This window comes from Plasmodium sp. gorilla clade G2, assembly GCF_900097015.1.
Source record: "Plasmodium sp. gorilla clade G2 genome assembly, chromosome: 5".
Taxonomy (NCBI): Eukaryota; Apicomplexa; class Aconoidasida; order Haemosporida; family Plasmodiidae; genus Plasmodium; species Plasmodium adleri (nom. inval.).
In genome coordinates, this window is record NC_041697.1 from 650,001 (window position 1) to 675,799 (window position 25,799).

Sequence of the window (25,799 nt, forward strand, 5' to 3'; positions counted from 1 at the left end):
CTAAATATTTTGTAATTATAAAAAAAAGGTTCTAATAATTATTTTATTATTATATAAATAATTTAAATATATAATATATTCTATATATTGATAAATATATTACCTGACGAACTTTTTTGTATTTATAAAAATAATTTGTAGAATTGAAAAATACATTTTTTTATAAATTAATTAAAAAATTTAATACATATATATATATATATATATATATAATGAAAAGTTTGGGATATATAATATAATATATATATATATATTATTTCTACATAAATATTTATATACCCATATTATTATACATATATATAATATATGTATATATATATATAATATATTATTACATATATATATTTATATATATATATTTTTTTAAATAAAAAAAATATATTTTTTTCACGTATATAATATAATATATATATATTTATTATATATATAATATAATTTTATTAAAAAAAAAATTTGGATGGATTTTATAAAATTAGGAACAAAATAAAATAAATTATTATTTATAAACAAATACATAAAAAAAAGAAAAAAAAGAAAAAAAAAAAAAAAAGAACTTATGTATTAAATATATATATATATATATATATATGTATTTATGTATATGTTTTATTTTTTAATTTTTTTGATTATATTTTTAATATATTAGAACAGGAACATTATAAATACGAGTACATAAATAAATATTTTATTAATCGAAGAATAAATTTTTTATATATTACATTATATTTATGTATGAATAAATTATCAATATAATATTTGAAGGTAAGAGTAAAGATTAATAAGAAGAAATAGGAATTATAATTTTGAAGAAAGAGCACTGTAGATATAGAGAATAAATATAAATATAAATATAAATACATATATATATTATATTTATATTTATATTTTTTTAACATAAAGGTTAAATAGATTTCATATATACATAAATATTTTTTATTTTTATGTGTAAAAAGAATGGTGAAAATTAATGAGAACGAATTGAGTGATAAAGAATTGGCTGAATTTTTATCAGAAGATAGTGATAATGGTGATGAGAATTTATTAAATAAGAAATATTCTGATAAAGAAGCATTAATAACATTAGAAGTCGATTTTCCTAGGATTGTTACTATATTAGGTATACCTAAGGTTGAATCAGAAAAGCATGGAAGATTAGCTGAAGTATTAAAGAAATTATTTATAAGACATTTGAGTGCTAAAATTAGTGATTCTTCTTTATTAAATATGAAAATAGATATGCCTACTGATGAAGAGAATAAAACTAAAGGTATTTGTTTTGTAACATTTAATGATAGTTTTCAAGCAAATGAAGCTGTAAAGATATTGAATAAATTAAAATTAGATGCAAAACATATATTAACTACATCAAAAATGGATGATATAGAAAATATTATTAATAGAGATGAAAAAGCAATGCCTATTAATGTTGTTGGATTTACAAGAGAAAAAATTAGATGGTGGTTATATGATGAAAAATGTAGAGAACAATTTATTGTTAGATATGATAGTCATTTTGAAGTTCATTGGTTTGATCCTTTAGAAAAAGAACCTCAATTAATTTATACAACTTTTAAAAAAAATGCACCTTTTTCAAGTGTTCAATGGAGTAATCAAGGTTCTTATTTAGTTAGCTTTCATAATCCAGGTATAGCTTTATGGGGAGGAGATAGTTTTGAAAAATTAATTAGATTACAACATAAAAGTGTTAAAGAAATTATGTTTTCTCCTAATGAAAATTATGTATTAACATGGGATGGTACTCCATATTCTTTAAGAAATGAAAAATCTATTTGTATTTGGAGAGTTATCACAGGTAAATTACTTCGATCTTTTATTACTCCTGAATATAGTCCTAAAGAAAAAATGTTTCCACATTTCTTATGGAGTCCTGATGATAAATATATTGCTTGTATAGGAAAACAAAAAGAAGTTTATGTTTATGAATTACCATCTATGTTATTAATTGAAGATCATGAAAAAAAAAGAACACCCTTAAAATATTCAGGTGTAAAAGAATTTGATTGGTCACCTGTTGATAATATTTTAGCTATATGGATACCACAAACTAATGATACACCAGGAACATTAATTCTTGTAGATATACCATCCAGAAAAGAATTAGTTTCAAGAAAAATTTATGATGTTAGTGTTGCTTCCATACATTGGCATAATAAAGGGGATTATCTATGTTTAAAAACAACCATTCAAAAAAAATCTGGTAAAAAAATTAAGAAAGAATATACACAATTAGAAATATTCCGTATGAGAGAAAAAAATATACCAGTAGATAATGTACAAATAGAAGCTGTTAAAACAAAACAATTCCATTGGGAAGAATCCAACAGTAATCGTTTTGCACTCATACTTAGAGAAGAAACAACTAATAAACAACAAATAAGATTCTTTAAAATATCTAATAAAGGAACTGCAAGAGATGCTAAATGGTCAAGTACATTCGAAATTAATAATCAAATGAATTTTATGAAATGGTCACCACAAGGTACTTATTTTATATTAGCATCATTAGCATCAGAAGGTACACTCTATTTCTGTTGTTTAAATAATAATGATGAAGTAGATGTTATACATAAAGATGAACATCTATTAGTTAATTCTATATCATGGAGTCGTTGTGGTAGATTCCTAGTCTCAGCTGTTTCTAATAATCCAAATGCTTTTAATACTGGTTATAGAGAAGAAAATAGTGAAGCAGGATTTCATATTTGGACCTTTCAAGGAAAATGTCTTATGAGAATAAAAAAACCTTCATTCATTCAATTCTTATTTAGACCACATCCGAAGTCATTATTTAATGATAAATTAAAATTAGAAATCAAAAATAATCTAAATAATTATTCAAAAAAATTCGATAATATTGATGAAAAAATGAAAACAGCAAAAAAAAATGCTTTACTCACAGAAAGAAAAAATGTAGAAAATTCATTCAACCAAAAATTTCAAGAAATTACTGCACTCTTCCAATCATATCAAGAATATCAACAACTTAAAAAAAATTGGGAAACATTCGAGAGCCAATTTGAATGGGAAGAAAAAACAATAGTCATCGAGCATGTACTATCAGTAAAGGAGGAAATTTTTGCATAAAACAAAAAAAAAAAAAAAAAAAAAAAATGAAAATGAAAATAAAATTTTTAATATATGTATAAATACATTGGGATGTTACCCACCCATAAATAAAAAAAAATATATATATATATTTATATTTATATTTACATTTATATAATTAATTATTTAATTTTTTTTTTTTTTTTTTAAATGATTTATTTTTTATTATGAACACACATACAAGGAAACAATATTATATATATAAAAAAAAAAAATAAAACATAGAAATATATATACCATATCTGAAACATCATCTGTAGTTTTTTTTTTTTTTTTTTTTTTTTTTTTTTTTGTTATCAAAGGTGATCACATTGCATATATATATACATATATTTTTTATGCTACGAAAGAAAGTGAATACTCAAATTACGAATAGGTGCAGGTGGGTCACCTGAGGTACATAAATATTTCCCTCCATTTATCAAATTGTTTACATTTTTAACTAGCGAAAAGTTCTGGTCATATATTTTTCTAGTAGGACCAATAGAAGGTTGTAAAATCTTTGTAATTTCGTAACATAATGATTTTATATTTTTTATATGCGATTTAACTAAAAAATATACTCCTTTATCATATTTCTTTTCATTATTAAAAAGAAATATAGTTTTTGTTCTTCCTGTTTGTATACCATATTTTTGTATACCTAACGTACCAGGAGTTACAACATAATTACATGGTTTCATCTTGATAGTAGAAAATGCTTTTATATTATTATAACTGTTGGAGGATTTATTTTTATTATTTTTTAATAATTCGATAAATTTATTTTTTTGAACTCCCGTATAAAATTGTTTATCATTTAACCTTTCAAACACGTTTGAGCATATTTTATCATTTAATAGGGAAGTAGCATATTCATTACTTTCTTTTTTTTTCTTTTGACAAACCATAAAGTATTTTTTTACAGGTTTTAAATTATCTTCCTCACAGCATAGCTGCTTACAAGAATTTATCTATATGATTTAATATATAGGCAACATATATATATATATATATATATATATTTGTGTGTATGTAATATTTTAAGATACCTTGTGTGTCTTTTCTTTTCCCTCTAGATACTTCTGATATTCTTTTATAACTTCATCAAGATTGTCCATTAAAAAAAATATACGTTGAAATAATAGACTTGACAAATACAATATGGTAAAAAATAATTAAGTACAATAAGATATACTATACAAATATAATTAAGTTGTAAATAAGAAAAATAATATTTTTCATTTTCTTTTTTTCACAAAATATGTTTTATAAGGGCACATTTTGTGTTATCTTAATATATATATATATATATATTGTTATATTTTTATTTTTTTCAGAATGCAAGTTATCAAATTATATGTTATAAATATAATAAACATGACAACAAATTTATGCATTTGTATATATGTATACTTTTTATTTTTAATATCATTCTTTTATTTTAAAAGACTTGACAAATTTTAAGGTCACCTTATTTATAAACCTTAATTATCTTTTTATAAAACATCGTAACTTAAAAAAATATATATAAATATATTTATATATATATAAGTGATATAACAAAACGTATTTTTAATCACTCTGAATATAAAGATATACTATTTATAAGATATTATTAAAAAAAAAATAATAAAATAAAATAAAATAAACGTTTATGCCTTATGATAATGAAAGTTTTTTTTGATAAAATATAGTATTCATTCATATAAAATATATCAAACATTTATTTTTTTATTTTTTGTTAAATATATTCAATATGCTAATGAGAATATTTTATTCCCTCTTACTCTTCACATATATAAGTATTTTCTTTCACAAAAAAAATATATATATATATATATATTAAGGGGTAGATGAAATATATTAAATTAAAGGGTAAGAATAATATTATATATATTTATAACCATTTATGAACCATGTAGAAGTATTTACATAACATCGCTTTAAAAAATCATTGTTTAATTTTATTTTTATTTATTTTTTGAGGTACAGTTTAAATACAATTATTATTAAAATAATGTAGATATATTATTCCAATCTACAGTTAAAATTTTACAAATAAATAAATATATATATATTATCGGAGACATTTTATAAAATAATAGACACATAAAAAAATTATAACAAAAAAATAAAAAAATAATAAAATAAAAATATACCTAAATGCAATATATACGAATATAATTAAAAACAAAAAAAAGAATATATGGTTTTACAAATATTGTTTATGTAAATACTTATGAAAATGTTTCATATATTAATAGGAAAAGTCTATCTATATTATATATATATATATATATATATGTATATATTCATATTCATATTTTTCTTTAGAGTTCTATATGTTATCATTCGTATGATATATTTTATCATGCTCCATTGAACTATCTGTTACTATATTTATATTTCCCTTTATTCGCATATCAGGATATATTAATGAATGCAATTCCTCAACAACTTTCGAATTTTGTTCTATCTGTTCTCTACATTGACAATGCTTTAACCATGCATTCATAAAATCAGCTGGAGGTAATATAGTTTGTAAATAATATAAAAAAGATTCATTCCATATAATTTCATTAAACTGTCTTTTCAATTCATATTCTTCACTTAATACGGAACACATTTTCTTATCTGTTGTTATATGTAATTGTTTTACTAAATCCTCTAATATAGTATACACACTTTTTTCTGCATCGTTCATATTTATCCTGACTTGTTCATGTAAAGTGTCAATTTTGGCTAGTAAATCATTTAAATTTTTTTTTTTTTGTTTAATAAAATTTGATGGGTTATTACTATTATGTAGAATAGCTTTATATGCCATATTTAAAGAAATGATTGTATCATCTTGATTATTATTGTTATTATTTAAATAAGGAAAATTTTGGTTCGTTCTTAAATCAGTGTGTACATGATTGGAGATACACAAATTACAAATAGGAATATGACAGATAGTACAGAACATATTAACATCATTTGACATGTGTCTCTTACATTTTCCTGGTATTTTTTGTGCTTCGTTTAAAGCTTTTCTGATATGTTTTTTGACTATTTTATTTTGTGAATGGATAAGAGTATCACATTTTTCACATAGCTTAACTTCATCGGATTCACAATAAAATATGGAAGGTGCATCACTACAATAATCACAAAGAGGAAGAGAAAAATGTTCATCATCATTTGGATCACACTCAAATTGTATTAAATAACGTGGTAATATTTGTGAATTATCATAAATAATATATTCATGATGAAAAGTATAATATGGTAAAACACCATATGTTGGCATAATATCTCCTCCTAAGGCTAAATTTATTTCATTATTATGTTTATGATTTTCGTTTTCTTTATTTTTATAATGAATCGTTAATGCATCATCTAGCGATTCCTCTTTTTGTTTTTTAATAAATATACTGTCATATTCGATAGGTAGCACATCTCTATTATATGTGGATACATCCTTTTCATTAACAGATAAGGATAACCCAACACCTACATCACATAACAAAAATTCAAATATTCCTCTTTCACCAGATAAAAGAGAGTTTTGGCTGTGTTCTATAATTTTTTTGAGTTTTTTTTTTCTTGAATTTTGAGGATCATTTTCGTATATGAGTTCATTACATTTATTAAACGTTTTGTTTTTATTTAAGGACGTGAGTGGGAAACCAGGAATGCTAATAAATAAAAAGGGAAAAAAAAAAATAAAATAAATAAATAAATGGTATACATGGATATTATATATACATATATATATAAATAGATGTTTATATTTATTTATATTAATTTTTATGAGGCTCACTTAAAGTTCCCAATGGACAACTTTAAACCCTTGGAAGAAATAGAAAACCCCCTTGCACAAATATCCTGAATTGTATTATCCCTATCTAATGCTGAAGTATCAATAAAAGTTTTTAAAACAAGTTTTTCTGAGTTTTTTTTTTGAAATTTATTTATGACTTGTACAGGAGAAACATGCCACGCTTGTACTAACTTTACTCTAGATGTTCTTGCATTTACTTGTAAAAAATATTCTAGTGTTAACCATTCATCTGAGTCTCTAAATATTTGTGTTAAATTATTATCTAATATATTAATATCTGTTCCTATAGGGTTAGACATTATTTTATTGATTATTCATAAATATGTTATTCATCTAAAATTTTTAATATTATATAAAGACACACAAAAAAAAAAAAAAAAAAAAAAAAAAAAGAGTTAATTATATGTACAAATTAAAAAATGTAAAGAAATAAAATCATAAAAGAGAAAAAAAATATACATATATATATAATATAAATATTTTGATGCACATAAAACATATGTATATTTTTCTTTTCAAAGAGATAATATAAAAATGTAAAAAGGGGAAATCATGAAGATATTAAAAAAATTGATATAATATTAATACATGATATTATTAGGAACAAATCATATATTTTTTTAATATGGTACAAAATTTTAGACGGAAGATTAAGATACAATATTTTAACTTATAATACATAAATATATATTTAAAATAAAAAAAAAAATATATATAAATATATATATATATATATTATATAATAAAATTCGATCAAACAAAAAAAATTTCAATAAATAAAAGAAATACAAAAATGTATACATATTTATATATATTACAATATAATATATTTTATTGAGCTATATTATATGTTATATAATAATGCATATATTTGCAATACAAAAAAATAATACCCATATAAATAAATATATATATATATATATATATATATATTATATATATAATAGAGGATTTATTTTATATATATGTTTAATACATATATATTATTTTATATAATATATATATATTATATTTTTTTTTCAAAATTCTATAAAATAAATTTAAAAAAGAAAAAAAAATCATAATATTTATAATTTTATAATAATGTAAGTGCTTTAAAAAAATATATAAGTTCCCATGAAACTATTTATTGGTATATTTTAACCTCAACTATTTTATTAATAACTATATATATATATATTAATGTTGTTTTTATAACAATTGTTGATAAAGTAATATTTTCAGAACAAATGGCGAGGCATAGTAAAAATAATACAGCAAATCCTATATTTACATATCACGAGAGAAAAAAAGTTAAAGGTAAAATGATGGGAATAAGATGGTATCACATATATATATATATTTATATATTTATATTTATGTGTTTGTATTTTTTTTTTTTTTTTTTTTTCTTCTGATTATACAATTATGCGAAATGAATAAAAATTTATTCATATACATATATATGAGTACATATTGTTTATGAATAAATATATATAATTATATGATAAATTTCTTTTTTTTTTTTTTTTTTTTTATTTAAAAAATAAAATAAAGATGTAGGAACAATAAGAGAACGATTAGGAAAAGATTCCATGAGGAAATTTGAACAGTGCTGGATATGTTTAAGGACAGCAGAAAATCCAGTTAGTTCTCCTTATGGTTATATATTTTGTAAAATATGTATAATTAATAATTTTTTAAATCAAAAAAAAATATATGCCAAAAAAAAAAAAGAATATGAAGATTATATAAAAGATATGAAAAGAAAAAAAAAAGAAGAACTATTACAAGAAAAAGAAAAAGAGAAAAAGAAGTTTCTCCAAGATTTGGAAAATTTAAACACACCAAATGTTCAGGTATATATTATGTAAAATGTTATCAAATTAATATATATATATATGTATATATATGTGTGATGGTATAAATAAATATATATATTTTTTTTTTAAATACAGAAGGAAGAAGAAAAAAACTTGTTAGATATATCAAATAATTTCTGGCTCTCTTGCAATTCTTCTAAAGTAAAAAAAGATGCTATTCAAAAGAAATTAAAACCTCCATCTAAAGAATTAATATGTCCAATTACTAAAAAGCCATTAAAAATGAATGAACTTATAACAATAAATCCTGAGGTCATAAAAAACGAGGACTCAGAAAATGGAAAGTATATATAGAAAAAAAAAAATAAAAATATATTATATATATGTGGTGTATATTTTATTATTTATGTTTTAATTTTTTATCACATTTATATATTCATTTGTATATATATATATATATATATATATATATATTGTGGTTGTATAGATGGGTATGCTCATTTTCCAAAAAAAATATTGATCATCATAAAGCGGTACTCTTAAAAAAAACAGGGAAAATTATATTAAAGGTAAAAAAAAATATATATATATATATATATGTGTGCATGATTCAATATTATATATACATTTAGATATATCTTAATATTATCATAATGTTTTTATTAATTTATTTTTTTTAGTCATTTTTTGAAAATTTTATATATGGAAAAAAGAACTCATATGATATTACTGTGGGTGAGGATGATTTTATTAACTTAGAAGCAGGAGGAACAGGTATGCATAGTATATTAACACTTAATTGTATTTTTCATAAGAATAGTTAATATGTTTATATATATATATATTATATGTAGGGATGATTTATAAGGAATATATTCCTCATATATATATATTTATTCTGTAATGTTTTTTTAATTTTTTTTATTATTTTTTTCTTATAGCTTTCTGCTCACATAGTAATGTTGAAAAGACCTTATATAGGGAATCATTACTTTAATGGAGAAACATAAAATAATACAATTTGTTTAAAATTATCATTTTTATTTTTTTTGTTAATATATATAATGTTTATATGTTTTTTCTATAAACAATTAGTTTTTATTATTTTATTTTATTTATTTTAATTTTTTTTTTTTTTTTGGTTTTTTTTTTTTTTTCCCTTTATTTGGGATATTGATATTTTTATAATTTTCTCTTTTTTAATTTTAAATATAATAAACTTTTTTCCTTTTTTTTTTAATTCAATCATTATAAAAATAAGTTAATTCAAAATGTGTATATATATATATATATATATATATATATATATATATACAATATGATTAAAATATAAAATTAATAAATAAGAAATTATAAGTATGACATTACATATTATATATATTATATATATGTCGAATGTATAATGAAATAGAAAAAAATGTTCCTATTAAAATGAACGTTATTTTATTTATTTCCAGTTTCTATATATTCTTATAAAATAATATAAAGAGTAAAAAAATAAAAGAAATATATAAATATTTATTTATTTATTATTTTTTTATGAACGCCTTTTTTCATTTCTCCTTAATTTTATGAAAAAAAAGGATTTTATTTTATTATTTTCCTATTCTTTTAAATAATATTATATACATATATATTATATATATATTATACATCTTTATATTTATGTTTTATTTTGTTTAAATTTTTGTTTAGTTATACTATCAATATATATATATATATATATTTTTATATATATTTTTTTTATATGTTTATATTAATTTATGTTGATTTTATTCATTTATTTTAATGAGAATGAAATGGATAAAAAAAAATTTATTTTCTTTACATAAGGAGATATGATAAAATTTATGAAATTAAAAAGGGTCCATATTAATTTAATAATAATACTTATAATATATATTGCATCCATAAAGATATATAATGTAAGAAAAGTGGAATGTATACATTCGAGAAACCATATTATTAATAATAATATAAACTTTCAAAGTGGAAAAGGTAATAGGCTATTTTTTTTAGTCAATAAGAAAAATATATTCAAAGGGATTAACAATATTTCCTATAAAATAAAAAATAGGAAGAAACATTTTTATAAGAATGATAAGGATAATAATATTTTAATAAATTCCTTTGATGTGCCTTATAAGGCAAAAGAAATAAAAAGTAGTGACCATAAGATAACTAAAAAGTTATCAAAATTTTTTTCCTCTTTAAATTTTTTTAAAAAAGGAAGTGAACAAGAAAATAGTATTATCGGATATGAAAGGTTCAATGTTTTAAAGTGTGGTTACAATAAATCTGAGGGGAATATAATTACAACAGATTTAGATGATGACAGTGGATTAGATGATCAAAGAGAAGATGATATGGTTAATGATGATATATATAAAAGTTATGAAAATAATAATAATAATAATAATAACAATTTTGATGATTCTAATAATATTAGGAATGATGATATAAACAAAGATTATAATAACTCTTCAAATAATGAGACAGTTAATAAAAATGAAAAAATAAATAAAAAAAGATATTATAAATTTATGTCATGGAATAATACAAAAGAAATTAGAAGTTTTGACTTAAAAAAATATAATATACATAATGAAGATAAGAATGAAGAAAGACCTCAATATTTCCAATCTGCATTTTATTCTTCAATAAAAAAAGTATCTGAAAATACGAATCATATAAATATTAAAATAAATAAAGAACTAGTTAACGCTCTATCAGTTGAAGAAATATTAAATGTGTTAGATAAATATTATAATTATTCAAATTATAAAAATATAAAAAAAAAAAAAAAAAAACATATTTTTAATGAGGTTAATATTGTTACAGCATATCATAGGATAGCTAAACATGTTAGAAATAAAAGTTTTTATAAAAGAAATAATTTTGATGAAGGAGAGTATTCAATAAATTCATGCTTTGATACAATAACATCTAGTTTGTTTGAGAATTATTCAAATGTGGATGATTCCCCTAGAGTATTCGATTTGTCTTCTAAGAAGGATGAAAAGGAGTTAGGCTCGAACAAAGATAATATTGATGATAAGAATATACATATAAATGATGATGATAAGAAGATACATATAGATGATGATGATAAGAATATACATATAGATGATGATGATAAGAAGATACATATAGATGATGATGATAACCAGAAACATATTGATGATGATGATAACCAGAAACATATTGATGATGATGATGATGATAACACATATGTGCATGATTCTAATGTGAACTCCGAAAAAAGAAACAATAATAATGAAGAGAATAAATATAAAGACCTCTTGAGCAGTAGCCACATGAACCTATACGAAAAAGTAGAAACATATAGAAATATATATGAACTATTAAAAGATAATTTATCAATTAATAATAATAATAATAATAATAATAATAATAATAATAATAATAATTGTGATGAATCTGTTATAACAAAACATGTAGCAAATATTGCATGGGCTTCATCTGTGTTATCTAATAATGATCCTGATATATGGAAATACGTAAAAAAGCAATTTTATAAAAATATTAATAATTTTAAAGCACAAGAGATTTCTATTATTATATGGTCCTTTGGTTCTATAAAAAATGAATTAATAGAAACCGAAGAAGAATTTCATTTATTATTTAATTGTATTAAAAAATATATAAATGAAAATAAATTTAAAGCTCAAGAATTTAGTAATATAATATGGTCTTTAGCTGTATGTAATTATTATAATTATGATATGTTAATTCTTTTATATAATTATGCCATTAAAATTTTTGATAAGTTATTATTAAAAGATATATCTACAATATTGTATAGTTTATCTCTTTTTTCGTCTGATTGCATAAATAATAATATTCTTGATGTTATTAAAAAAAATCATTTTTTTAAATATAATATAAAAGATGATTATTTAACAATAAACAAAACAGAAGAAAATAATGATCATACTAATAAACTCAATCTAGAGAATATAAAACCAAATGATATAAAAGATGATCATAATATAATAAATAATATACAAGATAAATTTAATACAAATGTAAATAATAATATAAATCATAAAAAATATGTGACATATTTATTATTTGAAAATTTTCTCACTTATTCATTAAATAAAATTGAAAATGAAAAAGATAAAATGAATATGAGGAACTGGTCAAACATTTTCTGGTCATGTGCAAATATTGGATTGGGTTTATATAAGGATATGTATAAAGATCACAATGAGTTGCAATATTATATTTTTCATATGAACAAAAAGGATAATGATAATATAAATGAAAAGGGTGGTAATGATACATATAATGATAATATAAATGAAAAGGGTGATAATGATATATATAATGATAATATAAATGAAAAGGGTGATAATGATACTTATAGTGATGATATAAATGAAAAGGGTGATAATCTTCCTTATAATAATCCATTCGAATATGTAAATACCAATAATGATTATAAGAACAAAAGTATGGTCCAATATAATCATAATCAAAATGATAATAATAAAATAAATATAAATAAAAATGTTATATTTTACTATAAAGATAATGATGGAATATATCACTTACATGGATATACAAACAATTGGGATATATCACCATCAAATAATAATAGTAATATATTTTATGAAGAAGATAAAAATATGAATATTAATGTAGATGATTACTCTTGTGATTCTAAACCATATGTTCATATTATCCATGATGAATATGTATTTCCATTAAAATACTTTTATGATGAAAAGAAATATAAAAATCAATTTAGTATGCAACTTAATAAAGTAGGTATAGATACTGACTTGGATATATATAATGATAATATCAAAACAAAAAATAAATTGAATAATATAAAAGATGATATAACTTATAATCAAAATGATAAAAATGATAAAAATGATAAAAATGATAAAAATGATAATAATAATAATAATAATAATAATAATAATAATAATAGTAATGTATCAGGTCAAGATATCAATATAGTAAACCATAATTTTAAAAACACTTTAAATAATAACCATTTAAATATTGAGCATACAAATTATTCCTTATTCCTTAACGAAATAAGTAATAAAAAAATTAACCTTTATAATAATACAAATAATAATGCTATTATATTAAAACTATTATATATGTTTGAATCACAAATTAAAGATAAAATTTTGAAGTGGACAAAATGTGATACACAATCTATTGCTAACATTTTATGGAGTTTATCAATATTAAATGTATTTTCAAAAAATATTTTTGAAGATGGTTTATATGAATGTAATAAAAGATTTATTAAATGCGGAAAAAAAAAGAATACAACCAAAGTAAAAAATTTCATATCACAATTACATCAATCACAATTATATCAAGCTGCATTTTCTTATTGTCTTTATTTATTAAATAATGAAAAACATATAGATAAGTTATTAAAAAATAAAGAAAATTATAAAAATGATATCATCATAAATAATGACATCAAACAAAAAATACATGCCATCTTTGAAAAATATTTTAAAGTATCTATTAATACATTAAATATATGGAAAAAACAATTAGCACGAAATCAAAGGAAAGAACAAAAAAATCTTATATCATCTTCAGTGCATAAAAAAATATCCAATGACTTAAGGAGATTGAATATATTTCATTATAATGAATTTTTTATTTTGGATTCCATTCTGGTTGACATATTTATACCCCATTCGAAGGTACACTAATAAAATATATATATATATATATATATATATATATATATATAAATATTTCATTTATATTTTTCATTTTTCATTTTTCATTTTTAATAGATTGTCATAGAAATTGACGGACCTAACCACTTCTTTCAGAAAGGTGAAATGATTATATACAAAGCAAATACATTATTTAAAAAAAGATTGCTCAGAGAACTAGGTTATACCGTAATTTCTGTTCCAATTAGCGACTATACATTTATGTTCAGTGCCTTGGATACCATGCATTTTACCAAAAAACTTTTAGACAAAGTAAATTATAGTCCATAAATATAGTTAAAAAGATGTGTCACATCACACAAATATATATATAATATATATAATATTATTTTCTAATTAATTTTTTTAATTTCTATTTTTTTTTTTTTTTTTGTCTTTTTATTTATTATCACTTTCTAAAACAAATTAATTCATTTTTAGTTATTAATTTTCAAACAAAGTTTCATTAGCATTTGCTAATTATCCCTTTTTATATTAACTACATATGTTTTTTTATATGGTTGCTTCTCTTTTTTTTTTTAAATAGTTTTATCCTTTTTGATGTGATCATTTATTTGTTTTTATTTATTACTTATAAATTTTTAATAATTTATTATTTCTTTGTGTTACATTTATTTTTTTTTTTTTGGAAAATAAAATCTTATAAATTCCTTCTCATAATATATATAAAAATAAATAAATAAATAAATAAATAAATAACATTTTAAATACTTATCTTCCTGACTTGTTCATAATTTTTTTTTTTAACTAGCTAAGATATGGTACATATGTGCAGGAAAAAAAAAAAAATAAATAAATAAAATAATATATACATGTATATTTGTTTAATATGTCTATAAAGACACAATATGGGTTTATTAAAAAAAAGGGATTGGAATATATGTGAACAGAATATAATTGTTGATAATAATATAAACATGATTATTATAATTATTTGTGTTTTATTTATTTTTTTAAAGTTTACATATATGTACAAAAAATAATAAATATATTTGTATATATATATATATATATATATATATATGTATGAAGAAACAGTTTGTGTTAAAAAAAAAAAAAATAAATAAAATAATAATATATGTGCAGTATAAATGAATATATCTATACATTAATATTCGAATATATATATATATATATATATATATATATTATTTATTCATTTCTGAAAGGCGTATTGAAAAGTTAAATGAACAACAAAGTAAGACAATATGTCATGAAAATTTTTTATTATTCCTTTCTAATAGATGACATATGTTTAAATAACAATTTTGGAACTTCTAAAATATCGACTTCATCTTTATCTAGTACTTGTTTTAATTTATTATCTGGTATAATTTTTCTTTTCATGTTTGGATTTTGTAAATTATTATCCTTGATATATTTCCAAGCATATTTTAAAACAAAAACTCTTGATGCTGTATCAGCATTTAAAAATTCTTTCAGTGGACTTTTTATTTCACAATCAACTTGTAATCCATTTGGTCTTTTTTTTTTTGTATTATCATTTTTTCCATTGTCTGAAGTGAAGTTCTTTTTGTTATGAAGACTGTTGAATACATGTGCATAATTATTTCTGAACAAAAAATTTTGGGCACTAAAAATGTTTGTTCTCAAAAGTTTCATATTGAGAATAAATAAATAAATATAAATATAAATATATATAAATAAATATATATAAATATATATATATGATAAATATATCAGATTTAATAATAAAAAGAAAATACTAAATTAAAAAATATACGTGCATAAATATATTACTTTCAATATTTTAATTTATTTTTGTAAAAATGGAAAATACTTTAACAAAACAAATTATATATATGTAACACACTAGTGGGAAAATAAATATATATACTATTTATATGTATATATTCACAAATTGTATTTATATATATATATATATATATATATATATATATATATATATTGTATGTATCATACTATTTTATATGTATAATACTGAAAAAAAAAAAAAATTTTGTTCATATATTATATATTTATGATACATACTGAAATTAAAAAAAAAAAAAAAAAAGTGCATAAATAAATATATACATATATACATATAACATATAATATATATAATACGTATGTATGTATCATTTTGTTATTTTATTATTTTATATTTTTTTTAAATTATCATTTTATATTTTATAGTATATTGTTATGTTTAAAATAAATAAATATATATATATTATAATATTCCACTGTTTTAGTGTACTGGTAGTTTTTTTTTTTTTTTTTTTTTTTGTAATCATAAGAAATGGAATTTATAAACAAGAAAAATATTTTATATTATTCGTATGAAAGGTCTTTTATTTTTAAAAATGTATCAAGCACATACATGTGATAAAAATAAAAAAAAATATTAAAAAAATAAAAAAAAAAATATATATAATATATATATATATTATTATATATGTATATTTGATGGTTGATATAAAAATATAACATTAATCTTGTTTTAAATCCAAGGTGTTTACGTTAATTCCCATTTTATCAATTACATAAATTAAAGTTTTATCTCCTGTATAAATATCTCTTTCAGTTGCTGAAGTAATAGCATCTTTAACAAAATTAATATCATCACCTAAATTAAAATTTGTATTTTTAATAAGTTGATTTTTTTGTTCTACTCTATTATCTAATATAGGTAATATTAATTGTGCACCGCTACCAACACATGAGTGGGTGGCTTCACAATATGATCCAACAGAATCATAATTATATAAGACTCCTTTATTATTTTCATCAACTCCTGCTAATATATTAAAAGCATAATAAGGAAAAAATCTTCTACTATATAATATTACACACAACAATCTAGCTATAGCATGAATGTCTGGGTAATGGGAGTGTTCCAAAACAAACAATTGAATTTTTTTCTACACAAAAATGAAACATACAAATATATATTAATAAGGCATGCACATATATATATATATATATATATATATATATATATATATATATGTACATATACATATGTGTATATTTATTTATATCTTCATTTTACTTGTAATAATGAATGGAGTGTTTTTATATCAGACTGCATTCCAGAGGAACCTATAATACACTTTTCAGTCCTATAAAAAAAAAAATATAATTATATATTTTTTAATTATATAAAGAGTAAATATATATATATATATATATATATATATATATATATATATATACATATATATATATGTTACTATTTTATTATTACAATTTAGATATTTTGGGGCAGTATCTTGTATATATTGAATATGATAAAGATAATCTTGTATCTGCAGCTAGAATAACATAATCTTTACCAGTTAATCCAATGACAGTTCTAATAAAAAATAAGGAATACATAAATATTAATATATATATATATATATATATCAGTTCCTCCATTTGGTATGTTTTATAATATACTATAATAGTTGCAAATAATACTAATTTATTTATATATATATATATATATATATATATTTTTATTTCTTAGTACCCTCCATTGTCGATATATGGATACCATCTTTTAAAACCACGACCATGTTCTATTACATTTTCCTTCTCTGTTTTTTTTTCCGTTAAATTATCATTATATAATATAAGATCCATCTTATTATTAAAACAAAAGAAAAAATAATAATAAATAAATAAATATATATATATATATTAAATATATATATTCATATGTATATATTATGTATAATTCTTTTTATAATTTATGATTATAAAAGAAATATAATAATAATAAATAAAAATATAATATATATATTATATATTCGAAAAAAATTCATTTGTGATTTTTTTTTTTTTTTTATTTTTAAAATTATATATATATATATATAATTTTATATTTATATATCTTTATTTTCTTTTATATTTTTTATATTTTTATATTTTATATTTTATATTTTATATTTTTATTCTTTATTCTTTTAGGTTTAATTAGATGAAATTATATATATATAGTAAATATTATATTTTATTTTTCCTTTTTTTGAAAAATAAATATTATTCTAAAATGCACTATATTTTTATTTAAGAGTACACATAAAAAAGAAAAACATATATAATAATATTATATATATATATATTATGTGAATATATAATATTTATAGTTTTTTTTTTTTTTTGTTTTTTTTTTTATATTTTTTTTATGTTTATTCAAAATACATTAATATTTATATAATGCAATTATTTGAATGAGAATATTATTTTTAACATTATAAAAATAAAATAAATATTTTATTTATGTATACTAAATATTTTTATAATATGAAGAGAAATATATTAGCTATAAAAAAAAAAAATATATATATATATTTTATAATACATATGTATATTTTTTTATTTTTTATTTTTTCATTTTAAAATGTTTTAGTAATTTTAGGATGAAATAGATCATAATAACAAAACATAAAATAACTGACCAAAAAAAAAAAAAAAAAAAAAAAAAAGAAAAAAAAAAAAAAACATATATAATATATATATATATGTATATATTGATTTGTATTTATTTTAAAAAAGTGTTTTAAAATTAGGACTAAATATTCCCCCACAGATTATACATATATATATTGCATAATTTAAATATCTTAATTTTATTATTTATTCATTTTTATGTTGATCATTTTGTGGGTTGTATTTTTTATTTTTATTTTTATTATTATTTTTATTATTATTATTATTATTATTTTTCTTTGTTTCGATAGAGTTGATAATATTGATTTTTTGATTTTTTGGTTGGAACATGAGAGTAGAATTATTAGTTGATTTATAATTAAATAAATTATATGGTTTTTTAATTATTGGTATGTGTTTAATATTATTTTTATTATATATATATTTTGTAACAGCTAAGGAAATATATTTTCTATAGTAATCATATTCTTGTGATGATACAAATAAATGATAATCTATAAGATTTAAAAAATATATTTCTAATTTATTTAATTCTTTAGTTGTTACACCTCCTATTTTAGCATAATAAGCATTAGAATAATATAAGTCATCAAAAAATTTTATAGATATCATAGCAGCAGTAATAACTAATCTATGTATACATAATAATGATAAAGATATATCTTGATGTATTTTTATTAATCTATCTAAATATATTATTAATAATACAAAACATTCATTACTACATCCAATATATTTACCTATCCTTTCTATATAATTTTTTAAAGATATATCAGGAATTTTAGAAGCATGAAAACTTGTTATTTTTCCTACACCTTTATTATTATTATTTTTTATCATTTCATTTAAAACTATTGGAATGTATAAAAATATATAATTCTTATCAGTTCTTGGTACTTCTCCTTCTATCTCGTAATCCATACTGTCACACAAGCGTAATTACAAAACAATAATTATAAAAAAAAAAAATATATATATATATAAAATATATATATATAAAATATATATATGTGAATATATTTATTTTTTTTTTTTTTTTTTTTTTATGTTTCCCCTGTCTTTAATAATTATACTCAATAAAAAATAAAATTATATTTTATAAATACTAAATATTTTGTACTTTATAAATATAGTATATTATTTATTTTAAATATATATATATATATATATATATATTTTTCTTAATATGTATTTTAAAAAATATATAACAAAAAAGGATTATTATATATATATTATATATATATATATATATATATATTTGACCTTATTCTCGCAAAAATAAACCTTACGACAAAAAAAAAAATATATTAATAATTGATATACTGAAAATAAAGAAGGGCTTATATTGTTATAAAAAGACATGCCTTTCTTCATCTGATATATATATATATATATATATATATATTTTCAATGTTGGAAAAAAGAGTATATTGAAAAAAAAATAATAAAAAGAGTTTAATTTAATTGTTAACAAAAAAAATAAAATGGTAATGAATATAATAAGATACATATAAATATATATATATATATATATATATATTTATTTATTTATTTATTTATATTTATTTATATTTCATATGAGTGATAAAAAAAAAAATATAAAGATCAATTTTTATATAATATTTGATTTTTTTTTGGTGTTTGCATAACTGTTCCTGGCTTCACTTTGGAAGCAGGATTGTTGGCTAGCTCTAATGGAACGATATTATTAGAAGATATTAGAAATTGTTTTAAATCATAAAATAAATGAGAATCATTTTCTGTTATAAATGAAATAGCTAATCCTTTCAGACCAGCTCTTCCAGTACGTCCAATTCTATGTGTATATGATTCTATATCCTTAGGCATATCAAAATTTATAACTAATTTAACTCCATGTACATCAATACCTCTACCAGCAACATCTGTAGCTACTAGTATATCAAATTCTCCATTTTTGAATGCACTTAATGTTTGTTCTCTTATTTCTTGAGCTTTTCCTCCATGTAAGGCTACTGCTTTATATTTCATTTTTGTTATAGATTTAGCAATAATATCTGCAACTTTTTTTTGATTGACAAATACTATAATAGGTGGTTCATACAATTCTAATGTTTCTTGTAATTTTTGTTTTTTCTTTCCTTCTGTAAGGAATTCTAATTTCTGTTCAATCGATCGTTTTCCTGCACCTGGATCTCCAATAGATATATATGCAGGTGCTCTTAAATATTTTCTTGATAATCTTTCTACAGATGGTGGCATAGTAGCTGAAAACATTTGAGTTAATCTATATAAACGATGACCAGCTTTAGTCATCATTTCTTCTTGTAAAGCTAAAGCATCATCTTCTGATTTTAAATTAGTAGTTGGTATTTTATCAAGTATATAATGAACAGTATCTTCAAAACCCATATCCATCATTCTATCAGCTTCATCTAATATAACATAATTACATTGATTTAATACAGTGTATGCTTTTTCTAAACAATCTTGTAATCTTCCTGGAGTACCTATAACAATTTCAACACCTCTTCTTAATTCGAATGCTTGTGCTTCTGCATTTCGACCTCCAACAACAGCAACTGTTCTACATGAGCAGTAAGAAGCAAACTTATTAGTTTCTTCGAATATTTGTATAGCTAATTCTCTTGAAGGTGCAATAACTAAAGCATATGGACCATCCTGTGATGTTTCATATGTCAAAGGTGGTAATTGTTTTACATATGAAAGCATAGGTAATACAAATGCAGCTGTTTTACCTGATCCCGTTTCAGCTATACCTATAAGATCTCTCATTTCTAAGGCAATAGGTATAGCTTGCATTTGTATGGGTGTTGGTTTTTCATATTTAGCTTTTTTTATAGCTTTTAATAAATCATTTGATAAATTAGATTCTTCCCATTTTCTTATAGGTGCAGGTACAATACCACCTTTAATATAAATTTCATTATCTTCTCTAAAAATTCTCCAATCTCTGTCTGTCATTTCGTCTCTACTTTTTTGACTCCAATGTTTTTCACACACATCTTTTATAATATTATTTACTTTAGGTTCGTAAATATATTCTCCACTTTTGTTTTTTATTAAATAATTATGATAATTATATTCGGATGCATTTGTTTGTTTATCATGTAATGGTTCATATGAGTGATGCTTAATATTATGATTACTACTATCATCACAATTAATATTATTATTCATATTATTCATATTATTCATATTATTCATATTATTATTATTGTGGTGGTAGTTGTGGTGTTGATTTTCTTTATCTTTGTTTAGAGACATATTTAACCTATTTTGAACTAGCTTATCATAAAAATTATTTTTTTTTCTTTGCTCTCTTACATCTATACCTGCTATATATCCTCTACCAAATAATAATTGTGGTTCAAGTCTATTTTGATATAATGGATTACTATCATTTCTTGATGTATCTTCAGATTGATCCCATTCGAAATTAAATATATTTCTAAATTTCTCTGAAGGCTTTTGTATCTTTTTCTTTGTCTTATTTAATCCCAAGTATTGTTGTTTTATAATTTCTAATTCTTTTTCTTTTAAATTATCTCTTTGAATATTGCTTAAATTTAACATATTTAATTCAGCTAAGAATGATTGAGGTTTATTATAATATGATTCAGATAATATATATTCACTACTATCATTGTTTTTATATATATCCTTTGTAGTATTATTATATTTATTTATATCATCATCATTATTATTATGTTTATAATCTTTATGTTTTTTATTATTCCTATTATTATAATATGAATCCTCATCATATACATTATTCTCATTATATTCCTTATCATCATTAATATGATCACTTTCGTTTTTTTTTCTTTTCCTATCATTTGTCCTATGTTCTTCATTTCTATATTCATAAGAATCTTCTCTTCTTCTATGTTTTCTATTATCTATAGAAGACTGTCTTATATTATGATGCTCTTTCTTTTTTTCTTCGTCTTCTTCCTTACTAGGAACCACCTTATGATTATCGTTTTCCATTTTTTTTTTTTTTTCTTCTCTTTCTTTTTTTGTTAAGAAAACTAGCTTTTCATCATTAGATACGTTTGCAAATATTTTTTTATTTGTCTTTGTATTATTAGGATATGTATCTTGATATGAATTTTTATAATACTGATAATTATAATTATTGTTATTATTATTATTATTATTATTATTATAATAATAATTATTATTATTATTATTATTATTATTATTATTATTATTATTATTATCATTATGTGTTTTATGCCTTACACTACCCTTTGTATCACCCCATCCATTCTTATTATATTTAATAGATTCCTTTATCACCATTTTATCTTTCATAGTTATATTTTTTTTTATTAGTTCTTCATTTTTTTCACCCTTATTATTATTATCATCACTTTCTTCTTCCTCAGAACCTGAATTGTTGTAATATAATTTTATGGATGTTTTAAATTTGGCTCTCTCATTTTGTTTCGGCTTACTCTTTGATTGCACTTTATCTGATAAAGTATCATCTTCATCATATTGATTATCTTTATTATGTTTTGAAGAATGTATTATATTATCTTTCTTTACATTATAAATGTTGTTTTTATTTTTATCGTAAGAAATATTTTTTATTTTTTCACCATCATTATTATTATTATCATTATTATTATTATCATCACTCTTATTATTATTATCATCACTCTTATTATTATTATCATCACTCTTATTATTATTATCATCACTCTTACTATCATCGTTATCAATTTTTTCGTTTTTATTTATATACAAATGATCATCCTCATTTATCAACTTGCTTTCTCTTTTGACATGTATATTTTCTTTTTCTATGCCCTGAAAAGGATTACTAGCATGAGGAACGTTTTCTTTTTCCTCATCGTTATTGTTTTCTTTTTTTTTGAAAAAAAACATTTTCTTACATCTTATATAAAAATATATAAATAATATATAAAATTAATATAACTATTTTGTTATTTTTATATTAAAATATTCTAATATTATTATTATGATACTTATATAAAATATATATTTTTTAATAATATATATAATATATTTTAAAATGTGAAAATAATAATATTATTATAACATAAAAAAAAATAAAAAATATATAATAAATAATACATATAAATATGTATACATAATTTTTTTTATTATATTATTAGGACCTTTTATTTTTTTTTTAATATAATCTTATTTGTTCTTTGTAGCAAACACTAATTAATAAAAATAATTATTATAAAACAATAAAATAATAAAACATTTAAATATTATATATATATAATATATATGTATAATTACATTATATAATGTGAGAAAAAAAAAGGGAACTATTTTAAAATTACAAATAAATAATATAACAAATAAAAGGAAAAAAAAAAAAAAAATTGAAAAACAATAAAGTATAATCATATATATATAATATTATATATATTATATATATATATTTTTATTTATTTTTCCCCTTCATTATATATAATAATCAAAAGTTTAATATAAAAATTCTACATAAAATAAAATATGTGGTTTATTCATTTTGTATATATGATAATTATATTTATAAATAATAACAACCTGTTTTTCATTATATATATATATAATAATATATATTTTTGTTTATTCAATAATAGGTATAATATGAAGAATATAGAGATTTATTTTATTTTATTATTATTATTTTTTATTCAAATAATAAATAAAAATTTAGATCTGTAGTTATATTATCTAAAGAGGTTTATTTATTATATATATATTTATATATATATAATAAAGTTCATTTGTAACATTATCGTTTCTTTTTTCATTTTGATTATTTGAAATATTTATGAGATTATTTCCTTATAACGTAAAATAAGGATGTATATTCAGTTGAAATATATGTACATATAAACACAAAAAAATAAATAAATATTATAATATAAATATATATATATATATATAATTATATATATATATTATATATATATTTCCTTTTTATGATATTGTGTCTATTTGATCAATGAGAAAAGTAATTTTCCATTTTTTCCTTATGAAGAATATAATCATTTTTTGTCGATATAAAACAAGGCATAAAAAATTAAAGAGCAAAAATAAAGTAATTAATATATATATATATATAATATATAAGAAGCATTGTTTTATTTTTATTATATTTAAATATATATATATATATAATATATTTTTTTTATATATATATAATAATGTGTAGAATAAAAACTTTTTAGCTAAGCTTATTTTACGAGGCATTTTTCTTATTAAAACGTAATATTTTCTCACAATTTATTTTGGTCTTATTTTTATTATATATATAATATTATATATATTTATATATATTTATGTACGTATATTTATTTATTTATTTATTTATTTATTTTTTTTTTTTTTTTTGTAAATAACTTAAGGTGTACGTTTCCTATTTAAAAAAAAAAAAAAAGAAAAAAAAATTGCATGAGCATAAAAATATCAAAAAAAAAAAAAAAAAAAAAAAATTATATAACATTTTGCACATTATTTTATTAGTATTATTTTAAATTATTTTATTATCTAAATATTTTGATTGATGAAAATATACAAGAACAAAAAAAGAAATAAAAAATATATATATATATATATATATATATATATATATATATATACGTAATAATTATATGTATATATAATATATATTTATAACAAAAGAGTGTGAAAAAGATACTTTTAATTTTTTTCTTTTCTTTTCTTTTTTTTTATTTTTCTTGCTATTCTTCCTTTTTCTCATATAATATATATATATATATTTGAATAATTATGCACATAATATATAATATGATATATATTTATGTGTTATAGGAACAAAAAGAATATCCATATTTTTCTGTTTCCAATTTCGAAAGAGAAAAAAAAAAAAAGAATACACACACATAAATATATAAATCGTCATATAAT

The 25,799-nt window shown here is 19.2% G+C and overlaps 9 protein-coding genes across 9 annotated transcripts; 3 read left to right on the plus strand and 6 right to left on the minus strand.

Moving 5' to 3' along the window:
- Positions 1–954: 954 nt before the first annotated feature.
- PADL01_0516700 (eukaryotic translation initiation factor, putative) lies at positions 955–3,105 on the plus strand (the record flags this gene model as incomplete). The annotated part of the gene is made up of 1 exon (XM_028685531.1): positions 955–3,105. One exon carries the CDS (start codon positions 955–957, stop codon positions 3,103–3,105), a length of 2,151 nt encoding a protein of 716 aa, XP_028537021.1.
- Positions 3,106–3,467: 362 nt separating this feature from the next.
- PADL01_0516800 (apicortin, putative) lies at positions 3,468–4,226 on the minus strand (the record flags this gene model as incomplete). The annotated part of the gene is made up of 2 exons (XM_028685532.1): positions 3,468–4,079; positions 4,158–4,226. 2 exons carry the CDS (start codon positions 4,224–4,226, stop codon positions 3,468–3,470), a joined length of 681 nt encoding a protein of 226 aa, XP_028537022.1.
- A 1,220-nt stretch (positions 4,227–5,446) lies between these two features.
- PADL01_0516900 (zinc finger protein, putative) lies at positions 5,447–7,233 on the minus strand (the record flags this gene model as incomplete). Its single annotated transcript, XM_028685533.1, has 2 exons — positions 5,447–6,788; positions 6,914–7,233. 2 exons carry the CDS (start codon positions 7,231–7,233, stop codon positions 5,447–5,449), a joined length of 1,662 nt encoding a protein of 553 aa, XP_028537023.1.
- A 930-nt stretch (positions 7,234–8,163) lies between these two features.
- Positions 8,164–9,733, plus strand: PADL01_0517000 (conserved protein, unknown function; the record flags this gene model as incomplete). Its single annotated transcript, XM_028685534.1, has 6 exons — positions 8,164–8,233; positions 8,471–8,772; positions 8,872–9,080; positions 9,224–9,305; positions 9,417–9,510; positions 9,678–9,733. 6 exons carry the CDS (start codon positions 8,164–8,166, stop codon positions 9,731–9,733), a joined length of 813 nt encoding a protein of 270 aa, XP_028537024.1.
- Positions 9,734–10,574: 841 nt separating this feature from the next.
- On the plus strand, positions 10,575–14,756 carry PADL01_0517100 (RAP protein, putative; the record flags this gene model as incomplete). Its single annotated transcript, XM_028685537.1, has 2 exons — positions 10,575–14,447; positions 14,544–14,756. 2 exons carry the CDS (start codon positions 10,575–10,577, stop codon positions 14,754–14,756), a joined length of 4,086 nt encoding a protein of 1,361 aa, XP_028537025.1.
- A 957-nt stretch (positions 14,757–15,713) lies between these two features.
- On the minus strand, positions 15,714–16,109 carry PADL01_0517200 (SWIB/MDM2 domain-containing protein, putative; the record flags this gene model as incomplete). The annotated part of the gene is made up of 1 exon (XM_028685538.1): positions 15,714–16,109. One exon carries the CDS (start codon positions 16,107–16,109, stop codon positions 15,714–15,716), a length of 396 nt encoding a protein of 131 aa, XP_028537026.1.
- Positions 16,110–16,942: 833 nt separating this feature from the next.
- Positions 16,943–18,080, minus strand: PADL01_0517300 (proteasome subunit beta type-1, putative; the record flags this gene model as incomplete). The annotated part of the gene is made up of 4 exons (XM_028685539.1): positions 16,943–17,374; positions 17,506–17,575; positions 17,701–17,808; positions 17,968–18,080. The coding sequence occupies 4 exons, from the start codon at positions 18,078–18,080 to the stop codon at positions 16,943–16,945; spliced, it is 723 nt and encodes a 240-aa protein (XP_028537027.1).
- A 996-nt stretch (positions 18,081–19,076) lies between these two features.
- PADL01_0517400 (cyclin) lies at positions 19,077–19,811 on the minus strand (the record flags this gene model as incomplete). The annotated part of the gene is made up of 1 exon (XM_028685540.1): positions 19,077–19,811. The coding sequence occupies one exon, from the start codon at positions 19,809–19,811 to the stop codon at positions 19,077–19,079; it is 735 nt and encodes a 244-aa protein (XP_028537028.1).
- A 684-nt stretch (positions 19,812–20,495) lies between these two features.
- On the minus strand, positions 20,496–23,789 carry PADL01_0517500 (ATP-dependent RNA helicase DDX23, putative; the record flags this gene model as incomplete). The annotated part of the gene is made up of 1 exon (XM_028685541.1): positions 20,496–23,789. One exon carries the CDS (start codon positions 23,787–23,789, stop codon positions 20,496–20,498), a length of 3,294 nt encoding a protein of 1,097 aa, XP_028537029.1.
- Between the last annotated feature and the right edge of the window lie 2,010 nt (positions 23,790–25,799).